The 17,000-nt window shown below is 39.6% G+C and overlaps 2 protein-coding genes across 3 annotated transcripts; one reads left to right on the forward strand and one right to left on the reverse strand.

Annotated features, from left to right (window-relative positions):
• The first annotated feature begins 3,388 nt into the window (after window positions 1–3,388).
• LOC118211607 (death effector domain-containing protein-like) lies at window positions 3,389–11,415 on the forward strand. Its single transcript, XM_035388949.1, has 5 exons — window positions 3,389–3,897; window positions 4,805–5,460; window positions 7,044–7,148; window positions 7,790–7,927; window positions 8,880–11,415. The coding sequence occupies exons 2-5, from the start codon at window positions 4,887–4,889 to the stop codon at window positions 9,287–9,289; spliced, it is 1,227 nt and encodes a 408-aa protein (XP_035244840.1). The 5' UTR covers window positions 3,389–3,897; window positions 4,805–4,886; the 3' UTR covers window positions 9,290–11,415.
• A 510-nt stretch (window positions 11,416–11,925) lies between these two features.
• Window positions 11,926–15,930, reverse strand: cfap126 (cilia and flagella associated protein 126). Of its 2 annotated transcripts, none has more exons than XM_035388950.1 (5): window positions 15,792–15,930; window positions 15,402–15,464; window positions 14,530–14,601; window positions 12,848–13,048; window positions 11,926–12,368 (listed from the first exon to the last, which is right to left on the reverse strand). In XM_035388950.1, exons 1-5 carry the CDS (start codon window positions 15,882–15,884, stop codon window positions 12,198–12,200), a joined length of 600 nt encoding a protein of 199 aa, XP_035244841.1. In that variant the 5' UTR covers window positions 15,885–15,930; the 3' UTR covers window positions 11,926–12,197. The 2 variants fall into 2 exon arrangements, with proteins under 2 accessions (XP_035244841.1, XP_035244842.1); XM_035388951.1 differs by lacking the exon at window positions 15,792–15,930 and adding an exon at window positions 15,698–15,780.
• Between the last annotated feature and the right edge of the window lie 1,070 nt (window positions 15,931–17,000).

Below are 17,000 nucleotides of genomic sequence, written 5' to 3' on the forward strand. Positions count from 1 at the left end.
TGAGCAATTGAAGGAACAGATTAGTCACTTAAATAGTTTTATTAAGATGAATCCATGGTACACCATTTATTGTGGTACGTAGATATAAACCACAATATTCAAAAAGTTTAACAGGGTACAATAAATAATGCTTAACCACAGTGGGAATAATACAAGTAGCTACTGTGAATGATTTGAAAAGGCTAATGAATTAAAATAAATTATTAGACATTTCATGCATAATTTTTAATCGCTGAGTATTTAAATTACTTCATGGACAAAATTAATTTTACCATACTGCTTTTAAATGTAGGTACCTGTACCTTCAGTCAGGAAAAAAATGCAGGTGAATTTGAGAGGCTTTCTTTTTTCATACGGTGTTAATGGTTCAAATTCTTCCCTTTTAGCAAGCCAGAGTTAGATTCATTGATTCTATAAAATTATGTAGTTTTTGGAAATTGAAATAACCTACCTTCTCCTATTCATTTCAGGCTGATTTTGTCCTTAGGGAATGTGTCTTGATCTGTAAATACTTACATGAAATGAATACGCACTGTTAACTGTATGTGTAATATCACTGTGTAAACATTACTGTATGCATGTACATACATTTTATATATATAAAATGTATGTACAAGCACCATATGCTATATATAAACTATATATATATATATGTATATATATATATATATATAGCATATGGTGTTATCGCAGGCATATATACATGTATATCTTTATACGTTATAATACATTGGGCAGGGGTGGGGGGGTGGGGGGCATTCAATCTAACCAGTATGGCATTTGACAAGCTTTGAGTATTAAGTTCAAGAAAATATTTTCCAACTTTTTAAAATCCTAAGTAGCACTGCAACTTTGTCAGGCAACAAACTTGACACAGAAAAGTAATTATAATTTAATTTGAAAAAAATGTATTTAATACCGTATCAAATTTATTTGTGGACAGTGTCATCGATGTTGAAATGAGTGCCCCTTTTTGCCCTTCAACTTTACGAATATCAATATTTTGGTCAGGGTTTGTGTGTGGTCCATCAAATAAATGTCTGGTCCCTAGGATGCCTTAATGTTAATAGAGATGTATATTTATATTTTAGATTCAACCCTGTTAAGTATAGAGTATGCTGTTTTACAAATTAAACTACTGAAAAACAAAACAGAGTAATGTATCATTTAGTTACCTTGAAGTGGGAGATTCAAGAGAGACCAGGCATCCTCTGAAATTCTATGTAGTATAAATGAAGAACAAGTAAACTAATGGAAAGTAAACAAATGCTTGCAAGAAGACAAGCAATCATTTCAGTTGATTAAAACATCTATTAACGGGTGAGTTTCATGAACCAAAAGTGTTATGTGAAAGGGAGAGACAAAAGCATTACACCCATTAGAACAGTGAGCTGTCAGTTTTGATTTTGATATTGGAGATGTATACAGATTAGAAGATTACAGGTCATTGTGCATTGTAAAGTAATTTTGTGGTCAGACAAAGTGTACTTTACATGTGTATTGTCATAAGGCATATTCAGTTTTACACAAGGATGTGCAAGCCTCAGAGTATTCTGCTTCAGAGTCTTATTTTATTGTAAAGCATACAAATAAAAAGTATTTTAAAAGGTCCTTCAGTTTGTTTGTGTGTTTTCAAAAATGCACATCACTGACCTTGCTTCTGTTGTGTCACAACAAAAAAGGGAGTAGTATGTTTTCCTTATGAATGCAAGACGGTTTGATTGTACTTCAGTAGAGACATTCTGTACAGGATGGCAATAGACTCAACTAGGCCAGAATAGACTTAGAAATTGTTTTTGTTCACTAAAGGTTTTCTGAAAAACACATTTATTTTTGTGGTATGTTGACATCATGTTTCAGACTGTGCTGTCATTACATTAATTTTCATGAAGACAAGTCTCATATGATTGTCCCTTTGCTGTGAGGCAATAAGCTCACAGGAAGTGTACTTTTTCATACATTCAAGAGGTCCTCACTAGTCTGCATAAGTTAGGAACGAAGATGAATGGGAGAGTGACTTGCTTAAATTCTGCTTTTCCATGCTGCATTTTTCATTATGTTTCTCTTTAGCGTCAAGGTATCTCTTCTTCCCTCTGTGTTAACTATCATCGGAGAAAGATTCATTGGTAATGCACTCATTTACTTCAAGAACTTCACCATTCCATTCTCTCGTTCCCCAGTGGTAGAATCACTTGTCCATCAGCATATCTAAATATTTAAGGCGGACAAGTCCAGTAAAATGATATATGCTCTTCAAACTGTATGTTTCTGGGTTGAAATACTGTGCCCTCCTAAAATATGGGAATAGTAGACTGAAATTTGTTATTTTTGCTATATATTTAATGCATCTGAATTTGAGATCAAAAGATCAATATGGGACAAAAGTACAGACAATCAGACTCAACACAAGAACAACTGTTTCTGTAGAATGGCAAAACATACACATGTAAATACCATGAAATAAAAGCTTATTGTCTTTACTTTTGTCTCATATTCATCTTTTGATCACAAATCCACATGTCTTAATTATATTAATGCAAAAATGACAAATTTCACTCTACTGTTCCCATTCTTTTGGAGGGCACTGTACTACTTTTTGATTGTATTAGCTGATATACAATACAATGGGGAGATTTTTTCAAAGAAGTTTGGTGTATTGATTCAATAGAGCTGATTCAAACAAGAAGGCTATATCCTATATTCTCTACAATATATTCTCATGGAATATGAGTCTTTCAAACCCAGAGCAGGTCAGGTCAGTGTTAAATTTTGATATTTTACATTTAGGACAGTTTTACAAATACAAAGAAACCAAATGCTATGATACTACACACATTCGTTCTGTTGAGAATTAAAATGCTTTGTTTTATTTATGTATTTTTTCATCTTGAAAGCAACAGTTCTTATACTGCCCACTACAAGAGAATTTCCTATGGGTCTTTCGGGGACCATGACATTTTCACGTACGCCTGAGTAAAACCATTTTACCGGGCTGTAAATCAGAAGTGAACATTAAGTGAATATCCATTAAAGAACCAGTGCCAGACCTCAAACTCTCATGTTTATTAACGACATGTTTTACATCAAAATAATAAAAAATGATTCCCTGTTTGTAATTTAGGAAAAAAGTAGGCCTATATACTTTGGTTTTATAAATTTAAAACACTTTAAAATCCAAGAAAAAAGTGAAATGCATAGAATTTTAAACAGTGAAATTCACAAATACCATCTTGCAAAAATTGCATTCGAGTTCTGTGGACAAAGTTATTGTATTCTCCGAAATCCTCCACTACACCGGTGGCAGCAACACGCCTGGTGGAACCTGGGTGTAACGCCCAAATAGTTTCCCGGATGTTGACCCCTGTTTGACCACATCCCAGATGTCGTTTCTGCTTTCTCCACTGTGGAACAAACATGGCCGTGCATGCCTTCGTTGTTGTGTAGTTTTTTAAGAAAAACAAGAAAAAATGAGCTTCTCATGCCATCCAGGAAATTTTTGTCTCCCCATCGAAGAACCTCCCAAGTTCAACAGTTTTTGAAAACCAAGGGGTCGCTCCTAAATCAAACGATCTAATTAATTTTGGACAGCTAGCTAGGTAGCAGCTGAGCTGTCAGCGTTATCGGAACGCATAATATATAGCCAACGTTGCCTACAGCTAAGATTGAACAATGTGATTTTGGTCCGTGATATAGAATGTTTAATATAGATACATGTTTTTTTGTATTGGTTGGTTAGCTAAACCTACTAATTAAACCCTGGAAATTGGGGAGAGTTTATTGCTAACGTACCTTGGCTTGATAGCTAACTAAATAGCCAGCTACTAATCGGCTAGCATAAGCCGGCGATACAAGAAACGAAGTTACCCTAAATTGAATGTCATTTGGATGAATGTACACGTAAGTTCTCATTTTAAGTGCTTCTGCTCTTACATGATGTATTTTATGCGCTTACTGGCTGACTTGAGAGTTGCGACATTTAAAAACAAAGGCGGTAGACCTACAAATGCTTGGGTGCTGTTTGTTTGCTTGTTCGCTAGCTAACTTGCTCGCTAGCTAACTTGCTAGGCTATATGCTAACGTTATAGTAGCCATTGCTGTAGATATGTGTAGCCACACTGCTATCAACTTGAGACCATTTTCTCTAAGAAAATATACAGTATAGTCGTTTTTTCCTGCCTCGGTTAAGGATTCGAGCAGGTTTGCCTGACACGAATCTTTTCTCGTGACAGAACAGCAGATTCAACAATGAAGGGATATTTGGAAACTTAGCAACCATATTAATTCAGAGTTGTTGTCGACATGTGTAGCTAGCTAACGTTCGCAAACGTGAGTTGTAGCTGCCCGAATCGACCTCGGAATATGGGACACGATTTCTTTAAAATGATCTCTGTAGACTAGTTAAGCTTACCACTTGGTAGCTAGAAGGTTTAGTACTCAAATCGGCTGGACATCGCATTCTAAAATTAACGTTAGCTAAATTATTTTACTCTGTTCGAATAGGTGTGGTTTTTGTTTGTAGGACAGGAAATTGTCCTTTGCAAATGAGTTAAGTGTGAGGCATACTTTCAGTGTGTTTTGAATACTTACGCACTAGCCTACATTTCGTCACATTTGAACTAAGCTAAATTAGAGCTATTTAATAAAAAAATATGCCGCAGGGAATGTACAGATATGATGGTAGGTTCGCATCTGCCTATGTTTTTGTTTGTTTGCTAACCATCTGTGACATGCCTCTACTATACATTTAAGTGACATGGGAACATGGTTGTTCTGGAATTAATTCATGCATTTATTTTGCAAACAGAAAATCAATGAAGTGATTTGAACTGAAGCAGCCTCGGTGTGCCCTGCACCCTGCTCCCATCAGCCCAGCTTGGCCCTGAGTGATGACCTCACAGCAGCATCCTCTCCCCCAAGCTAACACCAGCCCTCGCTTGCTCATCACCAGAAACCTGTCCGGCAGTCAGGGCAGGTCGCCCACTCGGCCATTGGACTCTACCCCAGGCGGCTCCGCGGGATCTGCCACCAACAGAGGTGCCAACATGGGCGGGATGGCCTCTTCCCTATCCCCGGAAAATTCCCGCGCAACAGGGCCTCAAAGATCCGGCCCTGTGCCACTGTCGTCATCGTCATCGTCGCGGAGACGGTCGACAGGTCGGCTGGAGCCCTGGCCCGAGGAGGCAGTGGACAATGCCTACGGACTGTACTCTCTGCACCGGATGTTTGACATAGTGGGGGCCCAGCTGACCCACCGCGACGTGCGGGTGCTCTCGTTCCTGTTCGTGGACGTTATCGACGAGTACGAGCGAGGGGGCATCCGCAGCGGGCAGGACTTCCTGCTGGCCCTGGAGCGACAGGGCCGCTGCGACGAGACCAACTTCAGGCACGTGCTCCAGCTGCTCCGCATCATCACGCGCCACGACCTGCTGCCCTACGTCACTCTCAGAAAGAGACAGGCTGGTGAGTGTGCCGACCCATACCGGACATTTGTGCTCCACCTAGAAAATTCATATGTCATTTTCCTGACTTCAAATAGATTTAGATGGGTTTTCCGATGCTGTCATTCAAAAAAAAGTTTTTATCTAAGTTGTAGTTCTGGTCACCGCTGTGCCACCTGTCCTGATTGAAGACGCACTGAAGCTGAAGCATGTGCACTCCTCTGATGCGTTTGCTTATGAGCTAGGGACAGTTTTGTATTATACAGGACTGCAGGAGAGCTAGCGCTGATGAGGAGTTGCGTGTTTCTCATCGATGATTGCTTTTAGCCTGTGGGTCTCAGGCATGTTGTTGGAAGGACCTAAGTGCTAATTGGTAGTATATCTACTGACAGCAGTCATCGCTTTCCAGGGATCTACAGTGTTCCCGTTTTAGGAGCATTTGCTCCTGAGAAAATATGTGTGCTGACTGGAAAAATAATTTAGGAGCATATCTACTTATCGGGATGCATTAGTGTGCTTCTGAAGTGTTCAGCTTAGGAGCACAGGTGCTCCTTGGAAGTAAGGTTAGCGTAGAGCCCCGTTTACACTTGGGGATAGGGTTTGTGGGGGTGCTTTCAAGGATGTGACAGACATATTGTGCCATATTACGTTAAGTGGTCAGTGCTGCATAAGTTAAAGGAATGAGAATAAGTGTAATAAATGCTTATGACAAAAATGTGTTCAAACGGAATTGTCGTTTTTAAGCAATCATTAATTTACCTGCTTCACCGTGGTTGTTGCTAGCTGATTCAGTGTGTGTGTGTGTGTGTGTGTGTGTGTGGTGGGGTTGTGGAATGGCAGAAAACCAACTGACCAACCTGGCCTACTGGGTCTCAAAAAAATATGCATGAAGTCTGGAATCTGGTCAGTTAAAATTTTAACAGGACTCCCAACAGAAACAATGAGTGGAATTTAGCAAGTGGGGGATGAATTAGTAAAGGACAGTGAAGGCACTTGACATTGAAGAGAGATGACAGTGACTTGGATCAGCTTCTGGGTGAAACACACTTTCCCTCTGCTGTCTAAATTGTAACAAGTGCTTCCTGTAGCACACGTCAGCCCTGCTATTTGCTTTATTGGATTTTGAGGAAACAAGCTTAAGTCTGGCACTGTAATTCAATTTCGCTTTTGCACACTGCTGCCAGACAGAAACCGGTTGTTTTATGTGTGTCTTGAACATTGTGAGACTTTTTTGGTATTTTTTTTAATGCTGGAAATCTTATCCGCCTATTTGAATAAGATGTAATTTGATTATATGCTCTTATTTTGTAATATGCGTTCGTGCCACAGAATATGCAGTAGTATTTTCTCTAATTTATTGTTTAAATCAGCAAATGAAGCATTTTTATTGAAGTCATGAGGGTTTATCCAATTAGCAGGAAATGGCTCCCATAAAATTTGAAATGCTGAATAGTCTGTCTGTTGTGGTTTAATATTATAAGATTGTGTGCTTGCATTTTAAAAAGGCGTTGCTATTAAACAAGTTGTCCCAAAATCAGTATGCTGCAGAAAAATATAGATTTCATAGTTCACATGACTGACTCAATTTGTTTTTCTGTTTTTCAGTTTGCCCAGACCCCGTGGACAAATACCTGGAGGAAACGTCGGTGCGTTACGTGTCCCCGCGGTGTGGAGGAGAGAGCGGGGGGGCCGCTCCACACAGGAGAGCTGGTCAGTCTGCGTCCGGGGCATTGGGTTTGTTGGGGGAAGAACTTTACAGCTTTAAAAAAAAAAGTAACGCTGTTATATTAGGCTATCTGCAGTTTGCCTTAATCGTCAATGACTATGTTTACATGCACCCAATATTCTGGTTGTTGCGATTATTCCGAATTGGACAATATTCCAAATAAGCTGTTTAAATGGCTATTGAGAAATGAATGTTCTTTTAATATTTCTGTTTACTTGCAACCATGTGTTGTTCATGAAACTTAAACAGCTACGTAACGTTTCGTCCCTTATGCAGCGTCTTGGATTTATTTTTCATGAACCTAAGTTTCTTCTTTTGGTCTGTTTCTGTCTTGATGGGTTAAAACAAAGAAGGAGTGTAGCAGATCAGTGCTGCTCATTGATTACATTCCACACCTTATTCTCTATATCTATATCCAGCACATACTTACTCTGCCTCAGTGCAAAAGTTGTAACCTATATTGTGCTGATGAAAGTGGCTGATGAAAGTGCACTGTTTCTCAGAGTGAGATTGGGGCTAGCTGTACAGTGAGTACAGTGCGTACTGTGCTTTGTGTGTTCTCTCTCCTCTTTAAGCAAGCCTATCATACAGTAACGTGAAATTCTCTTCCCCCCTCCACCCCCAGGGTCCCAGCCAGTGATCTGCTGCTCCCCGTCGGGCCCCCAGGTATGCCCCCCGAGGGCCAAGCCTGGCCCCTTGCTGCCCAGCCGCAAGAGGAAGAGGACCCACACTGCGGCGGACTGCAGGGAGAAGCAGACCTGTGGTGAGGGGCTGAGGGAGAGAGAGGAGCGGTGCTTAGCGCCGGGAGCAGCCGCAACATTATAGCATAATGCACCGAATCAGGAGGCCAATACTGAACCGTACAAACGATTCCTTTGTGGTGAAGTTGAGGCCTCTGGTATGTCCATGCTGTTCGGAGTAAAGAGGACGGAGGTAGAGGCCGTGCTAGCACTGTTCCCAGTTAGGTCTGTGCTGACCAATGAGGAGCTGTCGTGTGCCCTGTGCTGTAGGCGGAGCCAGTGGACTGCTGCTCCTCAGCAAATGTGTTTTAAGTTTATTTTCTAGTGCACATCGGGGGAAAAAAAGATGCTGGAATTTTGAGATGGTTTTCCTGTGACTCAAGTTCAGCACATTACATTACATTATCCCATACATATGCAGGTTCTTTTTTTAAAGCTTGAATGTGTCGGGGGGGGGGGGGGGTTGGGGTGATCCAGGCTTGGCCAGTTCAGTAAGGGTATATTCATTGAAATAGGCATGCAGCTGCTCTGAGACTGTTCAAATAAAAAAGTGAATGTGATATGCTGAACTTTGTTGTAGTGACAGGAAGAATAGATGCAGAAGGGTCATTATGGCTTAGCTGCTCGTGAATATTTATAGGATGCAGCTATTTTATGCATATACGCTTACCTGTTTTTATCCCGTTCTCAAATACCATGCACTTAAAAGGATTGTTTGTCTCAAAAGCTGAAAGCAGTACCTTCCACAAACATTTCTATTTTTCTCATGAGTATGTACGCATAACGCTTGCTATTCAAGGATGAAATCATATGGTTGCAGCTGTCCCCTATGTAGCGTGCGCATTTACTACTTGCTTTAAAATATTTCTGGTTTATAAAATAGGAATTAAACTATGCCCAACACGATTTTACAATAACAACTAAGTCTCATCAAACCAGCTCAACACTGTCCTTCCCTGTCCTTCCCTTATCCAGATATCCGGCTTCGGGTTCGAGCCGAGTACTGCCAGCACGAGTCGGCGCTCCAGGGCAACGTCTTCTCCAACAAGCAGGAGGCGCTGGAGAGGCAGTTTGAGCGCTTCAACCAGGCCAACACCATCCTCAAGTCGCGGGACCTGGGCTCCATCATCTGCGACATCAAGTTCTCCGAGCTGACCTACCTGGACGCCTTCTGGCGCGACTACATCAACGGCTCCCTGCTGGAGGCGCTGAAGGGCGTCTTCATCACCGACTCGCTCAAGCAGGCCGTGGGCCACGAGGCCATCAAGCTGCTGGTCAACGTGGACGAGGAGGACTACCAGGCCGGGAGGCGCAAGCTGCTCCGGAACCTGGCCGCGGGGGGCGGCTCTGCCGGCTCTGCCGGGGCCCGGGAGGCAGCCTCGTAGACGCTCTCCCCCCACCCCCCCACCACCCGGGTGTTTGGCGGGAACGCGGCGCATGGCATCGTAAGGATGTGTGTTCCAAAGCTTGCTGTGGTACTGAGAGGTGAAGGACCGGAGCGCGGGAGCGTCCTACGGAATGTATCGTTGAGGGAGGACCGGAGTCACGGGGAGGCGTGTTGTGTTGTTCATCCGTCGTAAAACACAGGAGGAAACGGCGCGTGGGGACGTGACCCTTCCCTGGTCTCGCGTTCTGAGCTGGGAAATTTGCAATCTGGTTTTGTCTGTGACTGACTTTAGCGAGTGGTGCATTTGGCGCGGCAGGGTGGAGCCAATTGGAATTTTGTTTGTGAGGACATGTAGCTCTTCCACGGTGTCCTGGTACATTGTAAACTGACTGAGCATGCAGAATATATGGGGCGTGTGTGTGTGTGTGTGTGAGAGAAAGAGAGCGAGCGAGCGAGTGAGTGAATGAGTGTGTGTGAGAGAGAGAACAGAAAAGGATGAGAGAAATTTGGACTTGCTGGTGAGGAGTCACCAGAAATGTTTGTGGAGAGAGTGGCTCAGACTATTTCGAGCTCACTTTAAATTCTGTAAAATCTGTGGAGCGTGAGCAGGTTCTGAATGCCTTTTTTCGTGTGTTTAGCGGAGAGTGGAATTGGCTGCATTCCGGCCGCCATTGTATTTCATTTAAGCGTTTAATTTGGACGTACCCGAGAACGAAAGGGATGGTGCTGTGTTCAGTAGCTGCGCTGAAAGGCCAGTGGAGGAAGTTCTCATACAACGTTTCCATTGGAAACACCTGTCCATTGAGTCATGTATGTCTAACCTCCCAGAATCACATGGAACTGAACACGCGCGGCCTCCTTGTACGACGTGAACACATTCTAATTATGTCCAGGGTATCATTTACTCTAAGCATTACTGAAACAAGTGCAGGAATCCCAGCAGGTTTTTCGGATTTGTCGATGTGTATGTGGCGGCAAATATTTTATTTTGTTTTAATTTATATGTTTGTGAGACTAATTATTATGTTGACGGTATTTTTGTGTGGGGTTCTTCCAAGACGACGTTTAAATGTCGGTTGGCTTCCAGGTAAAAGCAGGTTGGATGCGGCCACGAGACTCAACATTAGATTGTCTGTTTTTTTCCTTAACGGATTAAAATGAGTTACAACGCAGATATCTATTACATATGTTGTATATTATGAATTTTAGTTTGTTAGGGCCTGTTTGAGTTTTAATGGATTAAATCAGAGTGCATTTGCAGTTCCATTGGAGTGAGGTCTATAAATAACACTGTATTATACTGTTGAATAATGTTGGTGCTTGACTGGATGAATACATCCAGTCATTTTCCAAGCTCCATTAGGCCTTAGTGTGTCCACCTTTAGAGCTTGAAGAGAAGTATGGTTGAACATGCTTAATAAATTGGATTCTTCATTGAGTAAATTCAGTAATTTGTCTCTCTCTGAAGGTGGAGCCATAATAGAGACTTAATGGAGCGGAGCTGAAAAATATTAAACGACACGAGGAGGACTTTCATTTTACCCAGACATTTATGTTCAAAGAGGATCTATGACAAAGCAGATATGAAGACCAGACAAAGATGGCCACTCCTCGTCATCTCTGGCTGGTTTTGCAAATGTAAATATGTTCAAAAGGTGTTTATCATTTTTTTCATACCTTTTCTTTTTTATGTCCTTTGTTGCCAAAGCAATCACAGGTGTGCTGGAGGAGTGGAGCTGTTAATGGTTTATCGAAAGGCACATATTCTCTAGTCTGAGACACACAAAACAGGTGGACATACTCATTTTGGGGATCTGTGCAGAGCACTTTATTTTTATACCAAGTCCACTTAAAAAAAATAACCTGTATGTAATCCTCCTATCTGTTTCGGTTCTGCACACTTTTCCGTAAATAAACAAAATACCACCTCAAGATTACCGGCCTTACCACTAAAATGGTTTTCATTTTTAATCTTTTTTTTTTTTTTTTTGGTTTTTGACCAAGAGGATGATTGTGTGCAGTGTGCGTATTTGTACCTGTATATTAATTGATAATTAAATTCAGTGTCAGTACAACTCAAAGAAATGTATTCTCAAAAACTAAATAAAATTGGTGGATAATAATTTCTCTGAACTTCGTTTATCGTGTATCGTATCGAAACGTTAAATTTGTTTATTTGTGTCAAAGGCTCGCAGGAAACTTGCAGGAGTGTCTTTGCTCTAGAATAAATAAAAACAGTTCCCCAAAAGGGGTTGAGGGGGCTGTGTGTAGAAGGACACGCTGTCTTTGAGAACAGGCATTAAGTGTCTTAACTCGTGGTCGTTATTTGTCTGCTTGTACAACTTATTCCCAGGTTGTACGCAGTGCCCTGCCTTGAAAATTCCCGACCTGTCATTCTTAAACTGGCCAGCCAATCATCTTCCAGTTTAAGTAGCCACTCTAACTCAGCTGATTCTTTTTTGAGTGTTTCCCCTACAAAATGGCTCCCAGTTATGGTGAGTTCTCCGGCCATTTACTGTAAAGCTCTTTGAAAGCACAAGATGAATATAGGCCTACTACATGAATGCAATCTGTCGTCATTATTTTGATTGAGCAAATAATTATGCATACACACATGCACACACGCACGTCTCAGTAGTTTGCATCACAGCCAGAGTTTTATTGCTGAAAACCCAAAACACCCAACTTTATTTACAACATAATTCTCCAGCACAAATTGGCTGGCTTGTCTGCTAACAGGTTCTCTGGCTAGCAAATTGGTGACAGCGTTTTCTATAAAAAGAGAAACCCATGAGAGTTTCCTATACAGCAAACACTACCAAGCACGGCAATGTCTATTATTAATGGTTAATAGTAACACATCTGTGCATAGCAATGTAAATATTGAAAAATTTGTTTCCCATAGTTTAGTTTACTTCTGGGCTGAGATTGTCAGCGGCATTTGGCTGGACTTCCTCCTGGTGGTCTGCTGATGCTGCTCTGGGCTGTGACACAGGCCTGGGTGAGGTAGGGGGGGCTTCGAGTTGAGGCAAGGCCTCAGGGATCTCCTGACCCTCAGTTGGGCTGGTGAGGGTATCCTTAAAAACGACATGGTTTTTTATTTTATTTTCAAGATATCAGTAACAAAGTTACAGAGTGTGAACTTAAACCATGTCTGTACTGACAAACTATGCGACAGGCAGTTTTAGTTTCCTAGCAAATGTACACCAGTCTGTAAACTGACTAGCATGTGATTACCAAAGTGTGTTACTGCTGTGGGCTTGAAATACTATTGTAACCCGCCTGTAGTGAATTTTCTTAAAAACTAATATATAGGTGCATTCTGTGAATACACCAAAACAAAAAAGGGAACCATCCCAAATCTAATATTTAACAAATCCTACTTTCAAAAGATGTGAACCCATCAGTAATTTTTTAATTCTTAAGCGGGTATAGAAAATGGATGGATGGATTCATATGACACAATTTCATGTGTCCAATGTTCCGTTTTTTTTTTTTTTGCAAACATTTTACGTATCCCATCCCATCCATAAATGAATAAGTGTGAAATACCCACATTTGCCGCATTCTCTGGTGATTTTGGAGCCTCCTGGGCACTCTTCTTCAAGCTTGCTCTCCGGTTGCACCGCTGGTTTGTGCTCCAGCACCTCAGCCGTTCCTGGCCGTCCAGTGAGCGAGCCATGGGGTTAATGTGGCTGGGAGCCAGCTGACGAGGCAGGTCCCATGTGCCAACGAATGTGCTCAAGTGGGCCCCGCGCTGAAATAGGACGCGCTTAGATTTATTTCAACATTTACACCTTACAACCAATTAACCAAAATGAGATGTGATATGCTGAAGAAACCACGAGGCATACTATCCAAACACGCAACTCTTAACTTCTATTGGAAAATAAAATCTGAACAAAGGTAAACAAAAAATATATTTAGAATTTAACAGATTAAACATAATTAGTGTGTAGTTACTTGATGTAAGTCGTTTCCTCTCGTTCCATTAAATTTCTGTAGTGAGATGTACAATCTACATTTATTAAAACTGGGCTATAATTTGACCATTTGCTATGCTCTTAGCCGCAGATGATATCTGATAGCATGTTAATAATATGGTATCAGATATGCTGCCATGATATATCATATGATATCAAAATATTAATATGCTGCCATGATATGACATCATGGCAGCATATTAATATTTTAATGTAATAAAAAAGGTAGCTTTTTCCAAAATGTATGTGGAAAAATATGATTGAAAACAAGTATTGTACAGTATTGTTTGAGTATTGAGTATTGAGTATTGTTGAGCTCTCGAGAGGCACATTGTGTGAAAGTTTGTATGAAATGTGTTTAAAATTCTAGAAAGTCTCTTTCTTACTTTTGGAAGTAAGGCCTAGTTATAGGAAACTGACCACACCGTGGTCTCCTCCATTTGATGCTTGTTTTAACCCTCCTGTTCTGTTCATTTTTTAGGTACAGCAAAATGTTCCTGGGTGATATAAACATACAGGGGGGGTTTGCAAATACATGAAATGAACCATTTTCATTTAGAATGTTGATTACACTAATTAAGGCCATTAGAAGAAGTTTCATCCTGAAAAAATAATTTTAAGTATTTTTCCTAGATTTTCAAACTTTAAAAAGGGTCAATTTGACCCGCAACATAACAGGAGGGTTAAGTAATGATCCACAGAAATTGCAGGTGGATGAACAGGACTGATCTATAATAGTAAAATTATTCAAACAGTATTATTAAATTATACCCTTGTGGGGTAATATTGCTCCATTCGTGGAGAAAGGTTAAATGTATAGATTTGCTGAACATAAACAGGAAGTGCATCAAAAACTACTGTAAAAGCTTGGGAGAAATATGTATAAATTCATTTACAAGCATTTAAAGTAGCCTACTAAAGTATTACAGTACTGCAGTATCCTTATACCTATAGAATTTAATTTACTGTTATTTGGTTAATGATACTACAGTGGTGTACTTTTTATTTTATTTTTATTTTTTTACAATTTTATTGAACAAGCATTTCTGTTATACCTTAACGACACTACTACTAGCCTTCCTGCCACTACTTTCAATCCTACTTCTAAATGAATCTATTTTAGATAGTGACTAATTCAGTTAATTCTGGAACTTTCTTCGGAAGGGGTTTTTTTTTTTGTGGATGTCGGTTGCAATGGCATTCACTCAGTGACATTTGACTGCAGGACAGGGGCGTGAGAGTGAGACGATTAAACCTTCACGCCTGGGAGAAGATGTCCCCGGTCCGTGGCAATGAACGTTGTGTGACCGTCCGCAACCGTTGGCCTCTGCAATTACACATTTTTAGGATATCGATAAACCACCTCTGTGTAAATTTTTATCTTTAAAATTACCGAGGTAAAGTTGGTTTCACATTGGACATTCACATTCGGCATTGTGTGCCTTAGTTAGGGACCGAGGTAAAAGTACAATCATAATCAGGAACCTGTGTGTTTCTTGAATTTTAATAAAATGGCAATCAATTACTTGTGAAAACTAAAGGTTGTGGAAGAAGGCCAGGCATTAATATAATAATCAGCAATTGGTTTGAGGTGTTTTTGTCAAATATTGGCAAAGTTATTCAAAGCAGAATTAAATGTATTTTTAATTGATTTCTTGAATTTTAATAAAATGGCAATATATTACTTGTGAAAACCAAAAGTTGTGGAAGAAGGCCAGGCATTAATAGAATAATCTGCAATTGGTTTGAGGTGTTTTTGTTAAATATCGGTAATGTTATTGATCTAAGCAGAATTAAATGTATTTTAATAATGTGTTTCTTGAATTTTAATAAGTTTGCACTCAATTACTTGTGAAAAGCAAAGGTTGTGGAAGAAGGCCAGGCATTAATAGAATAATCCGTAATTGGTTTGAGGTGTTTTTGTTAAATATTGATCTAAGCAGAATTAAATGTACCTCGGTTCCTAACTAAAGCACAAAATGCCGAATGTGAATGTCTGTTGATTGTCCAATGTGAAACCAACTTTACCTCGGTTTAAATTTTTGAATGATAGTCTTGCTATTTTTAAACTTATTTTTGACAACAAAGCCAATTTAATTCATGCATCCATATCTGCACTTAACTTACCTCTTTAAATTGCTTGGGTATGGTCCAGTTTTGGAGTTTATGTGATCTGAATGCATTTTCATACTGAAAGAAAAATCTGAGCTCAATCACAGTTTAAAAAATAAGTATTACAACATGCTGACATTGCCTGTAAAAACGAGACAAGTAATAGCCTGGTTATGAGAACAAATTTTGCACCGCTCAATAGCTAGACTAGCTGCGTAGGTTTGCATAGCCCCGTAGGCTACTGCCAATTAGCTTACCTAGAACGATTACGAAATGTAAAAAAAAAAATTACACGATGCGAAATGTATTACCAGACTGATGTATGAACCGACCCGTTTCAGCAGGATATACATCTTATTTTAGTACAAAACTGAATTATAATGAATAAGCATTAGCTGTACTCACCTGGTTTGCCGAAAAGTTGGATGCCATTCCACTCGCTTTTTGTTGACACTGGTCACATAGCAACGGGGCAGAATGGCGACGACCTTTCTGCATAATGATGCCACTCGTGGTCTACCTGTTTCCCTCAATCGTTTATCTTGACCAAATTAGATTCGCGTCTAATGTCAGTTAAAACTCAGAAGTCAAAAGCTGCTGAAATATTATAAGGCTGTCTTTGAAAAACCCACAATGAAGCGTAATTAAGGTTATTTCATTTTAATCTTATTTAGTTTGCTATGTAGGCCACTAAGCTTAAGACATGCACAGTATGTTTCTTTTTTTTAATCATAGGCTACTCTTGTTAAATTGTTCAAAACAAGATACAAAATACTGACAGTGACAGCTGAAATGTATATTGCTGAAATGACTTTCTGTAACCTGTATTTTGTATATGTTACATTAGAATAAAAAAGAAAAAACTCAATTGTTTAATCAGGAAACTGAAGCGCAGTTGACCAAGCTTGTGTTGACATTTATTTCCTGCATTTTGTTGGATAACATCTGTTGTACATTTGAGCTGAGCAACACTAATATGAAAAGAGGTCATTAGGATAATGCACATCACTGGCAGGTCCCAGAGGAAGTCCTTGTTTGTGCTGAGATCAGAACATCCTGCTAACTGAAGTGCTCCTTTTTATGCTACTAAATTGCAAATATGTTTGTTATTAGGACCTCATCAGTATCGAGACAAATTAAAAAAATACATACATTTATATTTGCTCAGACAGTGAGGTTGCAGCTAGCAATTAAGGCACAGTGATTCTCTTGTGAATTAGCATGTTGAAAGACACACAGGTTCGGTACAGAACAGAAATTTTGAAAATAAATACACTTACAATTTAAATTTATATAGAAAAAATAGAAATATTTAAATATTTATTTAAATACATAAATACTACATTAGACCCAATGAAACCATTACAATATACATACGTTATATTACCATTATTATGTATAATTTTAGAAATCTCTTTTCATATTCTAATTCTCAATCTCCACCTGTCTCAGAAGAGTGAAATGTAAATAACATTAGCACAAAAATGATCATATGGCAAAGAGAATGGTCATGATTATAAATGATAATATTCATTGATTATTACTTAAAATATAACCTTAACAAGAAGTTCTCTTTTTTTTTGTTAGAAATGAAGAAAATTTAAATGCATAGCT

The sequence above is a fragment of the Anguilla anguilla genome, chromosome 13 (assembly GCF_013347855.1).
Source record: "Anguilla anguilla isolate fAngAng1 chromosome 13, fAngAng1.pri, whole genome shotgun sequence".
NCBI lineage: Eukaryota > Metazoa > Chordata > Actinopteri > Anguilliformes > Anguillidae > Anguilla > Anguilla anguilla.